The sequence below is a fragment of the Falco biarmicus genome, chromosome Z (genome assembly GCF_023638135.1).
Source record: "Falco biarmicus isolate bFalBia1 chromosome Z, bFalBia1.pri, whole genome shotgun sequence".
Taxonomy (NCBI): domain Eukaryota; kingdom Metazoa; phylum Chordata; class Aves; order Falconiformes; family Falconidae; genus Falco; species Falco biarmicus.
In genome coordinates this window covers 4,631,330-4,652,612 of record NC_079311.1, presented here as the reverse complement: position 1 = coordinate 4,652,612, position 21,283 = coordinate 4,631,330, and the positions used below count along the sequence as shown (strand labels likewise).

General features: G+C 42.7%; 1 protein-coding gene across 2 annotated transcripts in view; it reads left to right on the top strand.

Moving 5' to 3' along the window:
* The first annotated feature begins 4,837 nt into the window (after positions 1-4,837).
* TMEM161B (transmembrane protein 161B) overlaps positions 4,838-21,283 on the top strand; it is a 61,229-nt gene continuing 44,783 nt past the window's right edge. For both annotated transcript variants that reach the window (XM_056324311.1, XM_056324310.1), the window contains exons 1-2: positions 4,838-4,980; positions 20,343-20,446. In XM_056324311.1, coding sequence (XP_056180286.1) covers positions 4,978-4,980; positions 20,343-20,446 — 107 coding nt within the window. In that variant the 5' untranslated portion in view covers positions 4,838-4,977. The remainder of the gene's footprint in view (positions 4,981-20,342; positions 20,447-21,283) is intronic.

The window sequence follows — 21,283 nt, the reverse complement described above, 5'->3', positions numbered from 1 at the left end:
AGACACACTCTTAAAACAGAAACTTGCATTTCTAATCTATGAATCATGAAATGGAAATCCACAGGAAACCAAGATTCATTAGCCCCACTATTCAAAAAACTCATTTAAACTGAGTGACCACCTATATAATTCAAACGAACGACCAAGCAAACCCCCTCCTATTTTGTATGCTAAATGCCAAATGCCAATGTTTTCACTTAACAATGCTGGGAAATATTTTTATTTTACTTGGAAGATTCAGAATTATTAATCTAAATGGAAACTTTCCAGTCTGGCAGGCTGTTTTCCAAAAAAGAAACTAATGAGCCCTCTCTGGAACAGATTTTGATGGTTTTGTGCACCATTTTTCTTCAACATCCTCTCATGTGTCAAATTAGGCTTTTACTTTACTATGAAGTCTCTTCATAGTCTTCACCTTCCAAAAATGGAAAGCATCCCCAAAAATGGAAAGTTAAGTATAAACAGAACACATTGCAATGACATGTGTTCTCATTGTTCCCCTCATAAATAAATCTGTACTGATGTAGGACTGTGTATTTTCACATCTTTACCCGCAGAGAAATCCAGCGATTTTAACAGAACTCAACATACTGGTCGGCCCTGGCTTTATCTCAGATTACTGTCCATAAAATAATAGCAACTTCCCTTACCTCGTGGGTAAGCTCTAATGTCAAATCCATGAGAGATCCCCATACTGTGGTACTGGTAAGGGAGAGTAACTCCTGTTGGTGTATTCAGGGCCTTAACAGGACCAGAGAAAACCAGGGAAAATTTTCAGGTGGCCAAAATTGCACCCCAGTTTCAGTGGGTGAGTAGGGGACAGACTGACCCGTACCTGATTCAGATCCCTGAATGACTGTCAAAGGCAGTTAAAACTCTTCAATAATTACTCAGAGAGCGTCAGGAGTTATTTAAGCTATCCAAATGTGAACATTCACAGATATACCGTAAGTGATAAACATGGTGTTACAATTCATATTAGCTTTCAGAAGTCTTAAAGCTGGCTCTGCTACACTAAGTGGAACAAATTCTTCAGGACAAGAAAAGATGCCCTTTAATTTTTCTCATAGGTTCGATGAGAGGCAGAACTTCCACAAATCTGGGAAAAGAGACAGGAACGTTCATTTCTTCATGCAGTTCTTGTTCATCCTTTGTGGATTAACAATGGTGCAGCTGGAAGAATAGGTTCCTTAAACATATCTCTGTGCTTGATTCAGAACACAGAAAATTTCTATTGTGTTTTATGTTTTGGCTTGTGCTAGACAACTCAAATCCCAGCACACTGTAGGAAGGGGAGCTCTTATTCTTTCCAGCAAGTTGCTCTAAAATGTTGCTAAGTAACTGTATTCTACTTTTTTTTTCATTGGGTGACTTGGCCTTTGTTGATCTAAACTTCTCTTCTGCTTACTGTCCTGTCATCTAGGGACTATAGACGGTATTATAATTAAATATTCTCTTTTAAGTTTCGTTTCAGCAGCTTGGTTCCCTTGCTTTAACATTACATTGCAGACTTTTCAAGTGTCTGTAAGCGTTTCAACTCCTTCCAGGCTCATTTTCCAGAGGAAAGATTTCTTGGGCTTTTTGCCATGTGGGAAGCTGTAAGATAAAATATATCTTCAAAAACTTTTATAATATTTTATCACTTTCAAATTATAAGGATCAGACGGGAGTCACTGAACCCCCCCCCCAACTCCAGACAGCAAAGTACTGTTCCACAAAGAGCCATAGGATTAGATCTCCTTACCACCTGATTTGAAAAAGGAATCTCTTTGAGAGTTTTCCTCCTCTTTCCTTGAGACTCTGCCTTTGTCCAGAGGAAGACTGCTGCCGTATCAGAGAGTGCAAAGTTATTTCATACCGTAGTTATGTCGGAGATCTGAAATAACTGTGCCACAGCCCTGCTAAGCTTCCTTTCTAGCCCCAGTGATGTAAAGGTCTGCTGGATACAAAAGTGAGCACAATCCTTGACAACACATTACCTTTGACATCATGAGGAACTTTGAAGGCTGAGGACCCCATTTCGACATTTTCTCACTAAATCTGGTTAAGATGATGTTGTTTCCCTCACTGTCTTTGCTGGAAAGAAAACTTCTCTCTGGCCACAGCAGCACGGCTTCACTGCAGTCACATGCACTTAAATCTCTGATGAAACAGCTCATCTCAAATCACTGCATGAAAGCCCTCTTCATAAAGAAGGTGGGACAGTGAGCATCTCTCATACCAAGCTTCAGGAAGGAGACCAAAGAGATTGTAACGAAAACATTCTCAGAGCCCATGAGCATTGTGAGACCTGCTGCTCTCTACATGCGGTAGATTTTTCTGAACCTCTAACGATGTGATCTGTGATGTGATCTCAGCATACATTTGGCAAAACTGGCAAGCTTATGTATGCTTAGACCTAAAGTAGAGCTTAAGTCAAGCTAGTTGACGTATGTTGTACATTAAGTAAAAATGGATTTTTTTCCTGTGGAGGTGAAAGAATACTTGGTGTGGGGGAAGAAACGTAACCTGGAGGAAAAGAAAGTTTTGTGATGTGGAATGAAGAGAACAGAGAGGCTACTGAGACCACATTTGACAGTCTAGAAATTGCTAGGTATTTTGAGGAGCCTTGCCTGTGTCCTGAAGAATGAGGCATACATGGTCTACTTCACCCAGCCTTGCATCCAGGCAGCACAGGCTGCAAGGCTGTGCCTGCTCTAATGGCTTTCTTAAAACTTGCTCACTGTATGAGATGAGGAGGTCTAGGAAAGCACCAGCATAGGTGAGATGGTGTTTGTATCAGCAGCACTTAATGCATGGGAAAATTGTTCTTGGCTTGCTCACTGCAAAGGTCCTATTCTGCCCATATAAAGCCTTCCAAAAAATCAATTTTTGCATAGTGATTACAGCAACTTTAGCTGGTTTTGTGTGGATATTGTTTTTGCTCAACACTCTTCAAGCAATACTAGAATTAAAATACTAGGGCTCTGAACTCCTGCTTGTTAAGAGTTCAAGCCAACCAATACGTAATTCTTGTTTAAATAACAACTCTGCTTGTTATCAATTTTGATTGCTTATTTTTATATAAAATGCCACTAAATTCGTATCAGTGATGAGATCTCATGCCAAAAGTTTCCACAGGTAAGTTATTAATTTCCTTTAGAAGAGACACACTTCTTGAGATTTTACATTCAGAAGCGTTAAATGTGTCTCAAACCAGTTACTGTCCAAATGCATCTGATGTCTTTACTATTCCTACACTAACATTGGTGCTTTTCCGTTGTAACTTTTAAGAACTTGCTTCAGTAGCCTCTGTATGCCAGGAATGCATGATTAATGGTGTAAACAGAATGCCTTTTTTTTCATTAACTTGACAGTGCTCTTCTCTACCATGCTACATGTGCCACAATCATTACCAAATTAGCATTACTAAATTGGGAAGCCAAAGACTTGACTAAAATGAAATGGTTTGAATAGATCAAAACTGCCTTGTCCTTGGTACTATAATCTCTGGGATCTCAGAGGATTTACTTTGAAGTCTGTTTGCTCTGCTGTTTTTGTGATGTTGAGTGGGTTTTGTCGTGTTTGTCTTTTACCCACCACATATGTCACAGGAACAATTAAAAATGTCAGAATGCCAGAGTTCATAAATCTCCATGACAGTCGTTGAGATGCTACTCAACCTTTTCCAAGGTATTTCAGCGTGGAGCGAGATTTAGGTTTCACTGTGAATGCCTGTCTTGGGATCCTCTGAGAGGCAGGTGAAGTTTGTCAAAGTACCAACTGATGTAGGGAAGTATTTTCGACAAAAACGCCATTTACCCGTTCAAGCAGAATGCTTACGCTTCAGTTCCAGCTCACGCATGACAGACCGCAGCTGTGCATTTAAAGCAGCAGGATTTACGAGAAAGCCGTTTTGTTATTTCAGTTAGGGATACGACAATTTGCTGTCGCTCCTTTGGGACGGGCGGAGCCGGCTGTCGAGGCATGTCCTCTTATGACAGGAACTACGCGGTGAGCGGCCCAGAGACCAAAGGGCGAACGCCGTTTTGCCACGGAGGAGCTGCGGGAAGGCAGGCGCGGGGAACATTTACCTCAGATGAAACGGCTCCGCGCCGCTTCCCGCCTCCGCAGCACGGCGGCAGGCCCGTGAGGAGGCGGTAGGCCCCGCTCCCCCCAGGGCCACCTACGGGTCCCTCCAGGAAGGGAGGACTGTTCAGATGGCCTCACTAACATCTTCCCACCCCTCAGCGACCACGGTTAACCGCCGCTCCTTCACGGAGCAGCGACTCCATGGCCGCGCAGGGAGGCGGCATCCCCCCCGCCCCACTTCCTGCTTAATCTCCCAGCTCTGCGCATGCGCCTCGCCGCTGCCAGCCGGCGGGGGGGAAGGGCCTGTGCGCATGCGCAAGTGAGCCGCCGGCCTAGCTCCCCGCCGCCGCCGACCCCCCCCCCCTGCGCCGCCCCCCGTCCCTGTGTCTCCCCCGGTGCCCAGCGACCGCCCCGCCCTGCGCCGCAGGGCTCCCCTCCGCGGGGCCAGGCAGGGCAGCCGGCCCTCGGGGCGACCTCTCCCGTCATGCGGGCTGGGGTCGCGCCGGTGCCCTGCCTGGGGCCGGCTGCCCTCGCAGCGCCTGACGGGACCCGCGCAAAAAGGCCGGGCGGACGCCGTACCGCAGGCGGGCGCCTCCGCCGCCGCTTTCCCCCTCCGCCCGCCGGGGCGGAACGGCAGGCGCGGGAGTGTGCGCGGAGGCGCGGGTGGGCGCGGCGCGGCGCCGTTCGCGCAGGCAGTCGTGCGGCCACCTCAGGCGGGCCTCGGGCTGGCGGGGTCCTGGCGGGGTCCTGACGTGGTCCTGGCGTGACCTCCGCGGCGAGGCGTGCGCCGGGCGGGAGCCGGCGCGGCGGGGCCTGGCGGGGCGGCGGGAGCGGCGGATTTATGAGCTGGGAGCGGGGCCAGGCCGGGCGGCTGGAGCGGCGGCGGGCGGGGCCGGCTCAAGCACCATGGTGAGCGGAGGGCCTGCGGGGGGCTGCGGGTGAGGCCGCCCGAGCGGAGCCCCTGGGGTTCCCTCCCGGGGCTGGGGGCCTGCCGGCCCGGCCTGCCCGGCCGTGGGGGCAGCTCCTGGGCTTGGGGACGGTGGGGCGGGGAGGAAGCGGGGGCGGGGTGCAGGGATATTGTTCTCTCTTGCTGGTACTCGTTAAGAACATACTGTGCCGCTTGTTGCCTTGCTGCGATTTTACATCGACGCATTTTTACTTCCTGGTGGTTGTTTCCCTCTTTGCTGGTTCTGCACAGAGGGGTGAGCCACTGCAGTTTACTGTGGTTTGCATCGGTCTGAAGATGTATTTTTATAGCTATGTAGAGCTGCTTGTTCACTTCTTCCGTAGGCCCCCTGTAAATAGATCATTTAATTAGCAGTGGTCTTGAATGTGTCTAGGAACCTTGATCGGATGCTTTGGTTTTCATTACCACTAGTTACATCGCAGTTGTAGTATATGCTGTGGCAGCGTGCAGATATGTTGGTGTCACATAAAGGAGAGGGGTTTCCTTGAGCCGTTTATACATGATTGGCCTGTCAGTTTGCCATGCTGGGACTCTGTTCACCTGCCAGTCGTTGGCTGCCCAGTGCCCTGTCCACTCAGTGGCTTCTTTGGAAACAGTGTATGCAACTGTGTAGATACGGTTAGGCCCGTGTTGCGCAGCTAGTAAAACTGCTCCGAGCTCTCCTACTTGCGCACTCCCTTTGCCTGTTTCACTTAACCTTTCCCCTGTGCCCACCTGTAATGCCATAGCTTTATAATGCCATTCATTGTCCTGTCTGTAAGACTATGCATCCATATTGATATTGATCAAGCCATATTGAGCAGAAAGCCTTGAGATTACCAGCCTCTTTTAGTGAAGGTGCCTCCAGGATCAGGGAGGGCTTACTTGTTGTTGGTTGGAATGCCAGTGTACTCCCTATGTCCTATTGTAATTTAGATTCTTTAACATTACCTTCAGTCATTGGCATAATTTAATTGATGCCTTCCAGATAGGCACGATACTTATGGGCTGTAGGTTTCTGAGCAATACCTGCAGGTGGTGTCATACCCTATGGACTGCATCTAGGAGGTGGAGGGTCCCTGAACAACCATACTGTGCCCTCTCCTTATCAGCTCCACTTGTTTCACCACTTGCACCAGGTGAACAAACTTTTCTCAAGGTCTGAGTATCTCATCTCCCTGTCACTGAAGGAATGGGACCTAAATTCCAGTGGTCTTTCTGGCCCTCCTGGTGTTTTCTCCTCCTCCTGCTCCTTTCTGCCATGAGTTGCAATGGGAGCTGTGCTTGTTAAGCTCCCATTCTATGTGGATAGGATTGGTTGGGTGCATAGATCAAAGCCATTGGAATAATCTTAATTCTTTTGTCAGTAAGTCTTATGTGTTGGTATGTTGTTCTGGCCATTCACATGATTTCCCCTTTTTTTTTCTTGTACAAAGGACAAGCAATGGTGGAATATGGTTATGCCAGTAATTCAGAGTTCAGGGATTTTTGTGGTTCCTTTGTACTAGTTGGATTCTGCCCAGATTCTATGCTTTGCAGTGTGTCTGGGGGGACAGAAGCAGCTCCTTTAACCCACCAGACTCCTAGGAGTTTAACTTCTTGTGCTGGCCCTTGGCACTTTGATTCCAAGACTTCCAATCCCAATTTGATTAGTGTTTTCCAAATGGTTTTCATTGTATCTCTAGTGCTTTGTGGCTTTTCTCCCCCAGTCAGGATGTGATTGATGTATTAATACACTGTGATGCCATGTGGGATGGGGACCTCTGCTAAGACTTTAGCCAGGGCATTATGAGCAATAGTAGGGGTGTGTCTGTGTCCTTGTGGAATATGAAAACATACTGAGTCCCTCCCCAGGTAAAGGCAAACTACACTTTATCTTGTTTGTGGAGCAGAATCATGAAGAACATATCTCTTAACATCTAAAGCAGCCATCCAAATATGGGGGGCTCCCTGTATTTGTGTCACCAGTTTGGCAAAGTTGGGCACTGCCACAGTCAAAGGGAAAGTATTGGCATTTAATTTTCTGTAACCAATAGTTAGGCTCCATTGCCCATAGGCTTTTTGACTGGCAAACAGGAGAATTGTGTGGAGAGTGGGCTCAAGTGAGGAAACCTCTCTTTTCTAAACCTGCCACCACCCTGTCAATACTCAAGTTCGCCGCTGCTGACAAGGGGTGTTGTTTTATGTTGGTAACTTGAGAGTGAGGAAGAGGTGTGGATGGTTTTTAAAGACCAATTAATTTCACCGGTCCCATTTTTCTCCACATCGCTCAGAAGTTATGTGGGGGTCCCCATAATCTTTCTCATCTCCTGTCCCTGGAGCAGCAAAACTCCATACAGTCTCATCCGGCATTTCCCAAAGCTGACTATATAGCAGATCAAATATCAAAATGTTAGATTCAGCTACTCTGACCAATACTTCAGCGTAGGTAATTTGTTTTCCCCTGGGTAGTCATAAATTAATTTTTGCCACTGGGCTTTCCTTAATCACTCCCTCTATTCTGGTGTATTTTACTTTGCACTTGGCATGTTATATATTTAATGCTTTGGCCATTTCAGCAGTGGTTACTGACATTTGGGCTTCTGTGTTCATTACAAAGTCCACACAAATTCTTTTAGGTCCAGTTGGAATACTGAGAAGGGGTTCGGGACATTTATCAGAGAACCAGTATACTGGTAGTATCCACCAACTAGGGTGGCTCACTGTTCTACCCGGCAATACAAGTTTTTTGCTGAGGATTCTGTCAGATCAGTTAAGTTCTATCTTGGTGCAGAAGGTATGCACCCTTTCAGAGGCAGAGACTTTTCCTGGGGTTGTTTTTCCTCATTCCCACTATTTTTCTTTGCCTTAACTAAGGATTGAACTAGCTTGTGGAGATCATTAGTGGTAACACTATTTAGCCAATAGTAAATCACTAATTTTTTAATAAATAAATAGGTACTCCCAGTTCTCTGGCTTGATGCCATAGGTCAGTCTGCTCTTTGCTAAATTTGGATTTTTAATCGCTTTTAGATTGCATGGGATATTAAGTTGGCGGTCTCACTGTGGGCAGTGTGGAGACTTCTGTGAATGAATTGGTCCAGCCCATGCAGCGCCCGTAATTAACTATTTCTTGTATGAACTCACACCAAGTGGTTATGTGGTCAGGGGCTCACTGACCCCATCTATTGCAATTACCCTGATTGTGAACCTCTCGCAAATGATTTTTAATATTGACCATGGACATTTTAAGACAATCAGGAAGCCCACAAAAAAGAGGGGACAACTGTGCTGGCTCAATAGGAGCTGGCATTGGGGATATCCTTGTCAGACCTCTCTTACATTGCTGGTAAGCATGCTGCCTTCTGTGCAGACTCCTAAGTCTGATAAGCCTGCAGTTCTAATTACAAGCAGCTCTTCTCTTTCCAGAGGATCTGTGCTACAGCCCTGTATGCACCCATGCTGTTAGAGGGTAATTTTGATCTGGCATGGTGGTTAGAAATACTCCTGGTCCCCAACAGCCTCTTGCTTCCTCCCCACTTAACAAAATTCAGCCTCCCCCTGTGAGTGAAACTCACCATACAAACTTCACTTCAAATTCGCCTGGTCATCTCAAATACTTTTCCTGTAATTTTATCGGTTTTGCTGGTGACCAGAGGACTTTATGGGCAACAGTTTGAATTTCCTCATCACTATCAACAGCAGCCTCAGTCTTAACCTGCAGTTGCAAGGAAACTGGCCGAGGGTCTCCCATGATTTCATCATTACTGTCACACCAAATGTCCCTGTCTTGGGTCTCAGGGTCTGCATAATGCACTGACTCCTGAATCTGCTTGATGGAAACAGAGGTTTGCAGAAGAATGGCTGCAGAAGCGTGGCTTTAGAATCTCTGAAGATCTGCACAATCCAGGCCTGGTATTAGAATAGGCCTGTAATCAGAATTGTACTGAAGTTGCTGTGCTGAAGTTAACAAGAAAGGTGGCCTTGAGCTATTCTTGAATCCTGAGACCAAGTAATTATGTTGTGCCAATAGGCCATGGCTGTAACAAGCTACAGCTGCTGGGAAAGCAGGTGCAGGGCCAAGAAAGATAGGGACCGGTATAGGAAGATAGGGAGTAACAAACTACAAGGCTGAAGCACAGCAACACAATTAGCTACATGGATAGAATGCTTATTTTAGTCATGATAATTAGGGGTGTGAGAATGGCGCGCGTTTAGAGACTACTCACCAATTATATTTCTGCTTTACGAATATGCATGTGTATCGGTTCTATATAAGTAGTGTTAGAAACTAATAAAGTTGAGCAAGATGCATAACTCATATTGAGCGTCGTCTTGACTCTGGCGAACCCTTCTTCCAACAGAGGTTTGCTTTCCAACAGCTGTTTCTCTCTGTGCTCTGCTAAATCAAGCAGCATTTTAAGGTGGTATAGCTCAGTTTTAAGGTGGTTATTCTCAATCACAATTTTATCTCTTGTCTCCCTCTCAGAGGCTAATGACTTCAAGACATCATCCTCTGATTTCAAAGAAGCATATTCTACATTTGCAGCCTCTTTGGGAGCAAGGCTTTAGCTTCTTCTTCTTTAGCTTCTTTCTGTGCACAGGATAAATGGGCTCCTAACAGTGCACAAATGGCACCTTTACCTTTTCCTTCTTTAAATCTCTGCTCAGCCTGACACTGCTTAAAGCATTCTACCACTTTCTCTTTGTCTTTCCAAAACTTTTGAGCCCACCCCTTCTCAATATGGGAAAGGGCACATTTATGTTTTTGCAGTAGCTTGTCCATTGACATTGATAATCCTGTTGACTATACCAATTTTTCTATCACGTTAAGAAGGGGAGGGGGGGTTCTCCACCACTTTATATTTAATTGGCTCAGTTTCCCAGGAAAGATGAGACCCTTGTATCCAACCAGCCCGTCCACTACCTGCCTTTTGACAGCTTACTGTATGGGAGGGTGATTTGACTAAACTAGTCAGGGATCCCCACTGACAGTGTCACTGAGTCAAATCCCTTGTAACAACTACTCAAATCTCTGGAGATTTATACAAAATGAACTTAAGCTGAAGACTTTTATTATACGAAAATGCAAGTTTGTGATGGAGTAAGGTTCAAAGATTTCTTCTGCGAAGATAATACACTGATGGCAAAGTAAGCTTAGAACAGTACACAGTAACAGCTAGCATGAGTTAGTCACAGACTATTCTTCCCCAGTAGGCATCCTTATGGGGGAGGGGACAGGTTGAGCCCGTAGACCGGTCCCAGAAGTTACGACGGAGCCTTCCCTAACTTCTCCGTTCCTTTGCTTACTTTTTGTTCTTCATAGTACATTGCATATTCATTATCATACACAGGATTAGTTACAGGTTTCTCGCTTCTAATGCAAATTCATGCGCATCCTCAGATAGCGCCACTGAAGTTCTTTACTAACTACTCATGTTCCTCAGGTGGGGGTTTGCCCTCTCCTGGGGTGGGTATTTGAGTAAGAGGTTGCAATCTCCCATTACCACAATCATCTTTGTCCTATTTCCAACAAAGTTTCTGTTGGCATCTGTGGATTGCAACATCTTATGAGCCCGTCTCCTCTTCTAGCCAGAACTTTCCTCACTTGAAGGCATCTTTCTGTGTAACTTAGGTAATGGTGCTCTTTTCACTATCTGTTCTTTGTTCCTCATCCCTCTCAAAGCTGACTCCCTTGATCAGAAGTCTTTTTATTCATAACAACTTTAGAGATTGGGTCACCTACTTTATGCACAGATTTGCATATTGTTAAACACTAAATCAGAGTGTGGTAATTTGGGAGTTTACACAACAATTCCTGCCCCTCCTCCCCCGTTGTACTTATTTCAGTCCAAGACCAGTCTGTTTTCTTTACATTTAGGTGGAGCTTGGGTGACTCCAGTCAGGCAGGTAACTTTGAGATGGAGCTGTGCGTTAGTGTTACGATGAGTTTTTTTCACCTGAGGAAAGTAATTTTGCCACAATGGTTGGCTCAGCCACAGACATCTCATGGATCCTTCGTGTGACAACCGCTGTGCAGCTGATCAGCTGTGTGGTGCCATCGAGTTCCCGTTCCTGCAGGGAGCACAACAGAGCCTGGCCGTGGGGTCTCCACTCCGCTCTGCTCCATCCTCCATTACCGCTGTCAGCAGGTGCTGAGTTGGCTTAAAGAGCTGTGGTAAAGTAGCTTCTGTGCATACCAGCCATCCTGAAAATTGTATTTGTGTTTTACCCTAAAAAAGCTTTCTGTAATACTATTCTCCTTTATGTCCCAGTTTTTTTCTAATCCCCCACCCCAAGTAATTTTTCCACAGTTGGGTTTATGAAAAATCCTGGCTCAGATTAATTTTCTCAACAGATGTTTTAGCACAGACACAACTTACAACGTACAGTAAATGGACTTGTAATATAGATAGTAGTGGAAGCGTGAAGCTTGACTGGTGTAATTGCTGTTAATGACATCAGCTTGCTGGATATATGTAGCCTAAATAGTGGTGGCTATGTTGTGACTGGACCTCCATCACTATGAAGACAAGTTGAATTTTGTATTTAGGTCTTAGTTATCGATTAAAGCACCAGAGTTGATTGGTTCTGCTTTTAACCTACTTACTTTACAGAGATGAGATACATGGGGCACTGTAGGGATACATGAGTGCAGGTATAAAACCATACTTTGTATGTGCCATTAATACATGTATTTCTCTTCTATATGGATATAAATGTCATTATGTCATTTTAACTGTGGTGACATAGTGTTTGTTCAAATGATGGAAGTCTTGCTTAGGGAATACAGTTTATACTTTCAGTAAAATCTGACTTTTAACACTTCTAATACTTGAAGATATAATCACTGATTCTACCAAGGTATTTTTGAATAGCGATATGTATTGAAATCTGAAAGGAGCTGTGTAGTTTTTTTCTCATGTCTTTTACTCCATTCTTTTTTTTTTCCTTTTTCTTTTCTGTAGAGGTTAGAATATTAATCAAGAGGTCTTGAAAGACTCCTGTCATTTGTAGGAGTGCATGGGTGGTGATGTCTAGGTCTGTATTTGAGGATAGTTTTGGAAAGTTGCAAGCAAATACAGCCATTCCTCTCAGTGTAGGTCCTTATTTAAATAAACTGAGTCTTTGCCTGATGGGGTTGAAAAATCAGGTCCAATTTCCTTTGCTACTTGCTGGCAGTGTGGACAAATAATCTTTGTGTGTGATTCCATGACGTAAGCAAAGTGAAGAGTTGATAGTCTACTTCTGTGCTGCTTGGAAGCTGTGTCCTCCAGTTCCAAAGCAACAGGGGAATTAAATGTTCATCAGTTTCTTTTGCTTGTAAATCAAGTTGTCAAAACAATTTACTGGCAGCATTCTGCCAAGTTGTTACTGCCAGGACTCGTGTATGTAGTTGCAATGCCAGTTAGGCTCACAAGTTTAAACTTTGCACAGGTATCTGTACGGCTATGGTGTTTTAGACTGTTCAGCAGAGGCATTAAAGACTTTTAGCTTTTTATACTTGGAAAGATTCCTGTAATGGAAAACTCTGCGATTTAAAAAGCAAATGTCCTGGAGATTGAGAGCTTCCATAGTTCCTACTTGTGTTAACTGAGGAAGTATGGGTAAACTAGATTTTAAAAATCTTGAATAGCAATAATAGAATACAACCTTGTTCTTCCCTTTGTAGTAAATTAGTCATCTGAACTAGTTTTACTTGTAATTTAATAATATGTTGGATATATGTCAATGTTCTGTACAACAGATACTCTGTATTGTTTTCTTCAGTAACAATGATAATTCTGTGATTTTATTAATGCTTTTGTTCTGGTCACGAGATTTGTGTGGCAGTAACTTGGTTTGCCTAATGATAACTAGTTCTGTAATTTTTGTGCTTAGGGAGTGTTGGTGGAAAAAGAAGCAGAACTGCCAGGTAAAATGCAGTGTGGCTGACTGGAACATAGTGTTGGTTTTAAACAAAACATATGCTTCAGAGTGTCGTGCTGCTGGTGACTGGTTCCATCTAGCAGTTTATGGCTGTCCTTTAAGTATATTGAAAGACACTTGTCAGGAGAGAAGTGACCTTTGGGTGGGAAAGACCTGCAAAGGTGAGCAGTTTGGTGGTAGTCCCAGACTCTTTGTATGTTCTTTGTGCCACTCTGCATCTTTTGTTGTCTGTGCTATGTTGTAAACACTGGCAGGTGTAGGAAAATACAAATTCAGGGAAAACTTGGTGTGGAAAAAGAAACAAAAAATCTGCTTTTTGAAGAGGTCTCTTTGCACGGATTTCTTTCCCAAAAGTAGCTTTATGAATGTGTGATTTTTACAAGTCATAAGATTTGAACTTGCTCAGATTGCTGACAATACTGGATAACAGCCTCAAGTTACATGGGAGGTTTAGATTGGACATTAGGAAAACTTTCTTTGCTGAAAGGGTGGTGAAGCATGGAAACAGGCTGCCCAGGGAGGTGGAGTCACCATGGAGGTTTTTAAAGACCTTGGAGGTCTTTAAAAAAGGCATAGATGTGGTGCTTAGAGGCATGGTTTAGTGATAGTCTTGGCAGTCCTGGGTTATGTTTGGTGACCTCAAAGCTCTTTTCCAACCTAAATGTTTCTATGATTCTATCATTCTGAGTACGGGAATTTTGTGAAAGTAGTCTTTTCACAGGAAGCATTCATTTTAAGATGTTGCACAGTAAGCTCATTTTTCTTTGGCCATCCCGTATAATGTTTTCTACTATTTAGCAAACAAATCTGAATTGCATTTCTGTTTCAGGAGAGCACTGTCTTGCTTTTACAAGCTGCAGCTTGAACATGGATGTATACATATGGAGAAAATTTTGCATATGGAAAAGTCTCATCTAATAGCAAGAGCAATAACCTGTCACTGATGCAATGGCATTTCTAATAGGTTGTATTGATTTAGCGCCTAGGTTTCACAAATATCACTGCACTTTTGAAATTGTGGAAGATAAGAGTATTTGTTATATTCTCCTACAGATCTTGCTGTTAGCTGATAATACAAAAGCTTTTCAATTTCTTACTTGAAAATTCTCAACCCTGTTAGTATGGTTGTGTGCTACCATTGAAAGAGATTGATATGCCCTGAATTAACATCTATATAATATTCCAGTGCACTTGTGTAAAACTCTTGTTTTTACAAGACTTGCCACTTCAGAAAGTAAGTAGCTGGCATTGCATTTCTGAAGGTGAAGTTGTAAATTGGATTCTACTAGCTGCTTTTTCAGGCATGCAGTTGTAGTGCTGCTGCAGTCCTGGTGTGTATAGCAGCTGGCTTCAGCTCAAGGCCCTTGTCTTGCGATGGAGGAGACAATTATTGTTAGAGAACAGGTAGTTTCAGAGTCCCCTGTAAGGCTAAGTTTTGAATGATCTGTGATGTCTAGGTATGTGGTAAAACAAAAAAGGGGAAAACCCTGACCTGTTACTACAGGCATGGGAGAATAACCTTGGGCAAGGTTAAAATGGGGAGACTGGAATGGTGTCTTGGCATAACGTTATTAACCTTGGCTATCTTTGCTATGCATGTTCTGTAAATCAATTCACAGTGAAAAGAAAAATATCCTTTCATCAGAAGTACTTCTAAATTTTTTTGTTGTTGTTACTATTCCAAGATAACTGTCAGTGTATTATAAGTACATTGAACTTGTAGATAAGAGTATCGCTACTTTATCTTAATTGCTTATTCTTACTTTGTTCTCCTAATTATCAGCAACTGTGTCTCCAAATATGTACTATAAAAGGTATAGACTGTGAAAACTAAAGTTAGGTTGTACTTTATTCAAGCTTATACTCTTGCCTTTTGGACCTGTCGCCTTTCTTTTCCAGATTTCTTAAAATCATGAATTAATGTAGCTGCTAACACATTTTTTGTAGAGCACTTACTCATTCTCCGCTATGTTTTATTAAAAGCTTCCTTGTATGAAACATGTGCAGTGTTGCACAAGCAAAAGTAAGAATGCTATACTTACTGAAGGACCTGGAACTGAGCATGGTGCTCAAGACACCTCTAACCAAAGACCTTCCTCTGTCACAGAAACACAGATGGACTGCAGTTTATTAGCCTAGTCCCTGCCTCGTTGTACTATTTCAGTATCTTCTTTGGCTGCGAGGTTTCTTGCCAGCCTCTGTTTTGCAGAGAAACTGACTGAACTGTCTTACGCAGTCATCTTTTCTTTGGGCAGAGTGCTTCTCAGTGTTACACAGGTTGACAGAAACGTCTCTGATCAGCAAGGTACGGGCTTCTCTTTCCAGTGTCTTGAATTTGGATTTCAAATTCCAAGCTGTGAAGCTGAAGCATGTAGGTATGTGGGATCAGAGAGTGCCAAAGGTCTTATGAAATGGATTCAAATAATGTCATTTTCCACAAACTGTTCTGTAACTGCAGACACTTTATTTGATCTGTGTAGCAGTTCCTCATCTCGAAGAGGTGAGTAATGCTTCTGTTACTTTTGAGTCAAGCCTGTCAATGATTATGTGCTCAGTTACTCTACCAAAGATCATATGATTTGATGGGTTGCAGGTTTTCCTCACCAGAGGCTCTCAAAACCCCCATATGGACTTTGGCCTTGAGCATCTCCCTCAAACGCGTATCATGCTCTGTTAAGCATGGCTCTGTTTTTTATGTTGTGGATTTCTGGTTAATTTCTAAACTCTTGAGTTTTGTACATGAGAGTATGGCTAGTAGAAGATATAAGATACTGGTGGGAACCAACACATAATCTTTATTGAGGTTTCTGAAATGAGTGGTTTTGAATTTAAACTGATATTAATGGTAACGGGAAGGCTAAAAGTATATAGGAGACTTATCTAGAGAGAGTCTGAATCGGAATGAACCCTGTATTTTGTGGCTTGGGGGCTGGGGGGTGTGGAAAGATGTGTTTGAGTGCAATAATATGAGGTGTTTTGGATTTTTGTAGATTCTTCCAGAGTGTATTAATAGATGTGTAAGTAGCGTGTAATCACGTACAGTAGCAAAAGAGTGGAGCTGGCAAAATGTGCTTTGCACATAGCATGTAGTTTTGAGTGGGCATATTACCTACTGTATTCCTGTGCCATGTGTTCTTGGCTGATTGTGAGAAGATTAATGCAGTGGAATATTTAAATCTCATGTGGCAGCTTTACGCTGTTAATGTATTGCTCGTGATTGATTACTAACCTTCAGAAGTCAAGAGAAAAATGCCCTGATCAAGTGAGTGGGTATATCCATTTTTTAATTGCTTGAAGTGTAGAAAAATGCCAGAAGGATATTTCCACCACAGTCATGTTTAAAATTATGATTAGAGATACCATTGTTGTTTTTTAAAATTTTTTAAATGACTTAAAATTTCCTAAGTTGTTTTCAGTTGTAAGCTTACATATTTTTGTAGATGTTTCTGTGTTTAAGAAGTATAGCAGTAACCTTTGTGGGAGTGAGTACGGTGAATTTCTGCTGAAAGAGAGCAAGGAGGATGCAGGGCATTCAGTGGCTTAAGACCAAATGACCGAAATGATTGTGATGGGTTCAGTTACAACTTGCACCCTTCACGTGAGTAAGGAAATGGGTTTCTGTAGGTGCACTTTTAAATGGTCTGCTGAATTGTAAGTATTTTAGTTCAGCTAGTGGACCTGCTACCCTGTATTAAAAATAAAAATATTGCCTTGATTTGCATAATTTTCCCTCTTGTTATCTTGAATTGAAAAGGCATTTTCTTTCCTTTACAAATAGGAAGCCCTAGGAGTAATTGCATCATAGAATCACAGAATGGTTTGGGTTGGAAGGGACCTTCAGGATCACCTGGTCCCAACCCCCCTGCCATAGGCAGTGTTTGTATACGCTGAAAGGTAATTTATGCTACCTTAGTCTCCCTCAATCATGTTACCTTAAGGATAATACTGGTCATCACCTGTGACACTTGTAATTTTTCATAAAAGCAGTATTGACCCAATTTTTGATTTATTTAAATGAAAAAAAAAAAGCATTCAAGGGAGAAAAGAGAACTTTTCCCTTAGTACAATATTTAAGACTAACAAAGCTACTGCTGGCGAGGAGGGGAAAGATTGACAAAGGGTGGTGGATCCTGTAGGTTAACAGCTGGTTGCATAGCAGGTGTTGACAGCAAGGACGCTGCTTTTATGACCATAGGACCCTCTCAGAGGTGCAAGGACTGCTAGGAAGGGACAGCATCCACCTGACAAAGTGGGATAGAAGCATCTTTGCCAACAAGCTGGCCAAACTGGTGTGGAGAGCTTTATGTTAGGACTAAGGGAGGAGGGAGGTAACTCACAAATTGAGAGGAAAATGTTGTGGACTGAGTTGGTAAGCAAAGGATGCAGGGTGACATGTAGAGGAGTCCTTGAAAACAACTAAGTGGAGCGGAGGGACGCATACACAAATATATGAACACAAACAAGGGAATGCCTGTACACAGATAATGAGGCCAGCATTTTGAGGGAGAAGGTCTTACACCTTTGCTGAGAAACTGGTGCACATGGATGCATCTCTGACTTGCCTGCACCCTAATGCATGCAGCATGGGGGAAAATGGGAAAGTAGGAGGCTGTATGAAGTTGCAGAGGAATGATTTCATTGGGATAACAAAGATGTGATGGGGTAGCTGGTACAACTGGAGTGCTGCCATGGATGGATACAGGCCCTTCGGAAGGACTGGCTGAGATAGTGTGTAGGGAGACTTGCTCTTAAGTGAGAGCACAGCAGGGATGCATGGAAGTCTGCCATAAGGTGCATAATGAACCATCTGTGAGCTTATGGGTAAAGGATAGAGGGCATAGCAATGTGGGTGATGTTGCAGGTGTCTGCTATAGATAGGCTTAATCATGAAGAAGTAGAAGATAAGGCCTTCTTCAGACAGGGGGAAGGATCTTCAGATTTCCAGGCACTGGTCCTATAGGATACTTCAGCTTTCCCAGTATCTTCTGAAGAGACATCAAGCAATCCAGGAATTTTTTTGTGTGCTTTTGATGGCAGTTTTGTAACACAGGTGATTGAGGACCTGATGAGGAGAAGTGCTCTGCTGGACCTGAGACTTGCAAACAAGACAGAACTGGCTGGTGATGTGAAAGTTGTGCAGCCTTTGTTGTAGTGACAGTCAGGTGGTATAGTGCAGGATCCTGAGAGAAGGAAATGAGGCAAGTAGCAGGTTCATAATTCTAGACTTTTAAGACAGAAGGCTTTGGCATGAACAAGCCTCAGCTTGGAAGATTCCCATGGGATGTGCACTTGTAGAGAAGCGGGGTCTGGGAAGGCTAGTTGACTTTCAAGGATCACCTCCTCCAAGCTCAAGAACAATCCACACTGATGTGCATGGATGAGCATGGAGCTCATGACAAAGCTCAGATGTAGAAAGGAAGTATGCAGGAGGTGGAAAATGAATATGGAGAAACTGTCTGAGCCTGCAGAGGGAGGGTTAGGGAAGCCAAAGAAGCCCACCTGGAATTCAGTTTGACACAGAACATGAATGACAACAAGAAGACCTTTTACAAATACATCAGCAGCAAGGTATTGTGACAGAAAATGTGGGCCTGCTGCTGGCTGAGGCAGGAGACCTGATGGCAAAGGACAAGGGAAGAATAAAGAAGATGGAGCAAGACTTCTCAGTGGTGCCCAGTTAAAGAACAAGAGGCAGTGGGCACAATACAGAATATTCCATTTAAACATAAGAAAGAAACTATTTAAGGTGAGGATAGTCCAACACTGGCACAGGTTGCCCAGAGAGGTTGTGGAGTCTCTGTCCTTCAGGACACACAAAACCTGACTGAACACATGGCTCTGGTCCAGCTGCTTTAATTGACCCTCCTCTTAGCAGGGAAAGTTGGACTAGTTTATCTCCAGAGGACCCTTCCAACATCAGCTCTTTCACCATTCTATAAGAATTGCTCTTTGCTTTTCCAGATTATCTTTATATTGAGAGAAACTTCTGGGAAAAATAACGCATGGTTAACTTTCCTTCAAGAGAACAGGTATGCTATATGGGAGAGGACGTATTTGAACAGTGCCAGTACTGCATGCTGTGCTGCTAGTGGGGTGTTCTTGAGGGATGAATCTTACCTCTTCCTTTGGAGGATATTGGAGAAAATGTTTATCAAGTGTATGAGATGATCTGTGTTTTATCTGCCAATGGTTAATTGCACACTGCTTCTGTATGCAGAAATACTTTTGTTTCCTGACCTTCTATAGCACATTGCGTTAGTGCAAAGCTAGTCAAGTGCAGTTCCCAACTTCTACAACTATAGAGGGAAATGTTTTATCTTCAAAATCTTGTTACTAACTAGCAGTATCAAAAATTTTACATCTAAGAGTGAAAGTGAATATGAAGTTTTATATGCCACCACTTGAATGAGGCATTTTTGTGCTGATTGAAAAAGTGCCTGTATTCCTTTCCATGAGAGAGTGATCTGAAAAACAGTTAAAAGAGTGGAAATAGCTATTTGATTGATTTTTGGTGTCTTTTCACTGACATGTTTGTGTAAGCTGCCCTTGCATGTCTGTGTTTGATACTTTTTACTATTGCTTGTGATATTTTAAGCATGAAAATCTTGCCTGTAAACAGAGGAAGTACGGTGCGTATGTGGTGTGTTCTTTAACATGGTGTTAGTACTAGCTGATAGAATTTCATGTGCACAATAAAGTAATACAATGCCACGTTTCACTGGTTGTTATTTAGCTTTAGAAGCTTAAAGTTGCTTTATTAAAAATAAAAACAAAACCAAACAAACAACAACAGCCACTGATAGTCAGAATTAAAGCTTGCTGAGTGACTGGGAATAAGGTTACTGCTGGCCGTGCTGAAGTGCCAAATCCTGATGAAGAGTTGGGCGTTCAAGTGATGCTATGCTGATTCGTGTGTGCTCTCCCTTGCCCACCTGTGCCTGGAGTTCAGCGAGGAGTAAATGCTCTGCACTAGTCAAAGGCTGAAATTTCACAATGTAGATGTTTTAAGTTATTGTAATTCCAGGGGATTTGTATGTTGACAGCTGTTAAATAATGTCAGAACTGAAGAGACCACAAAACCCAAGATTGTAATCAGTGATGTAATTTTAAGGCAAAATGTCTTATGAAATGCCATGTCCACATGTGGCCTTAAAGTCTGTGAAACAGGGGACATACATTACCAGCCTCATGACCTGGCAGTGCCTTTTATCTTCAGTGAAGAACCTAACTGGCTATAGCAAGTTCCAGGGGATTTCTTGAAAACTAATAAAGCAGTTCCCCCCATTGTCCACCTCTGTGGTTTAAAAAGAACCAAAAAATGTTTATCCTTACCATAAAAGTTTTAATTCTTATTTTATAAAGGTACATTACTTTTCTAAAACACATATTGACTTGTTATTAACTTATTCCTCTACAGGGTGTGATAGGTGTACAGTTGGTGGTTACCATGGTAATGGCCAGTGTCATACAGAAGATCATACCTCACTATTCTCTTGCTCGCTGGCTTCTCTGTAGTGGCAGGTAAGATGATAAATGGTTACTCTATGGTGTGTGAACATGGTAATGCAATTATTTGTTACAGTAGTAAAAGTAAAACATACGAATTTAATTTTCTTGAAAAATAATCTGTTCTTTAAATTTATTATCATAGTATTGTGACACCTGACCTACAGGCTCAAGGTATAAAGATGTTGCTGCAAAAGAACAGACTTATTTGTTGCTATTAGTTGTATCAATCATAAAGTTAATTGTTGTCCATCTCTTATATTATTAAAGACACAAGCTACGTACTTTAATATTAAAAAGCTAAACTGCATACAAGACACTGAAGAACAGAAGGTTTTTTTTGTTAGCGTTGTTCTTGGTAATCCACCTGCTGATTAGCCTTGCATATAAAGAGTGCTTAGGTATTTATTAAAAATTCTATTTTTTTAAATGCTTCATAAAACAGGATTAGTATAAATTTCAATACACTACTTCCTCATAACAGTAGATCAAACAGACATAATGAGTTGCAAGGGGACCATTCCCTGTGTGGCTGTATCCATAATAACAACAAAACCAGCAGCTGTTTTGAACATAAATCGGTATCTTAAATATTAAAGTAATCATAGACACTCTGTTTTTTCATTTGGGAAGAAAAACACTTTGTATGTTTAGAAGATAGTGTGCTGTCTTTTGAATTGTTAAAATTTTGAGAATACAGAATCTCCACTCCCGGTTTTCTGGAGGAGTATCCTTGAATGACAGTGTGCTCCATAGGAGTCTTAACCAGTCTTGTATAATTTTCCATTGCCTTTTTTTCCTCTGCATCTCAGCATGACCAGCTTTTTCTTTAATTTTTCCCATTTCATCACC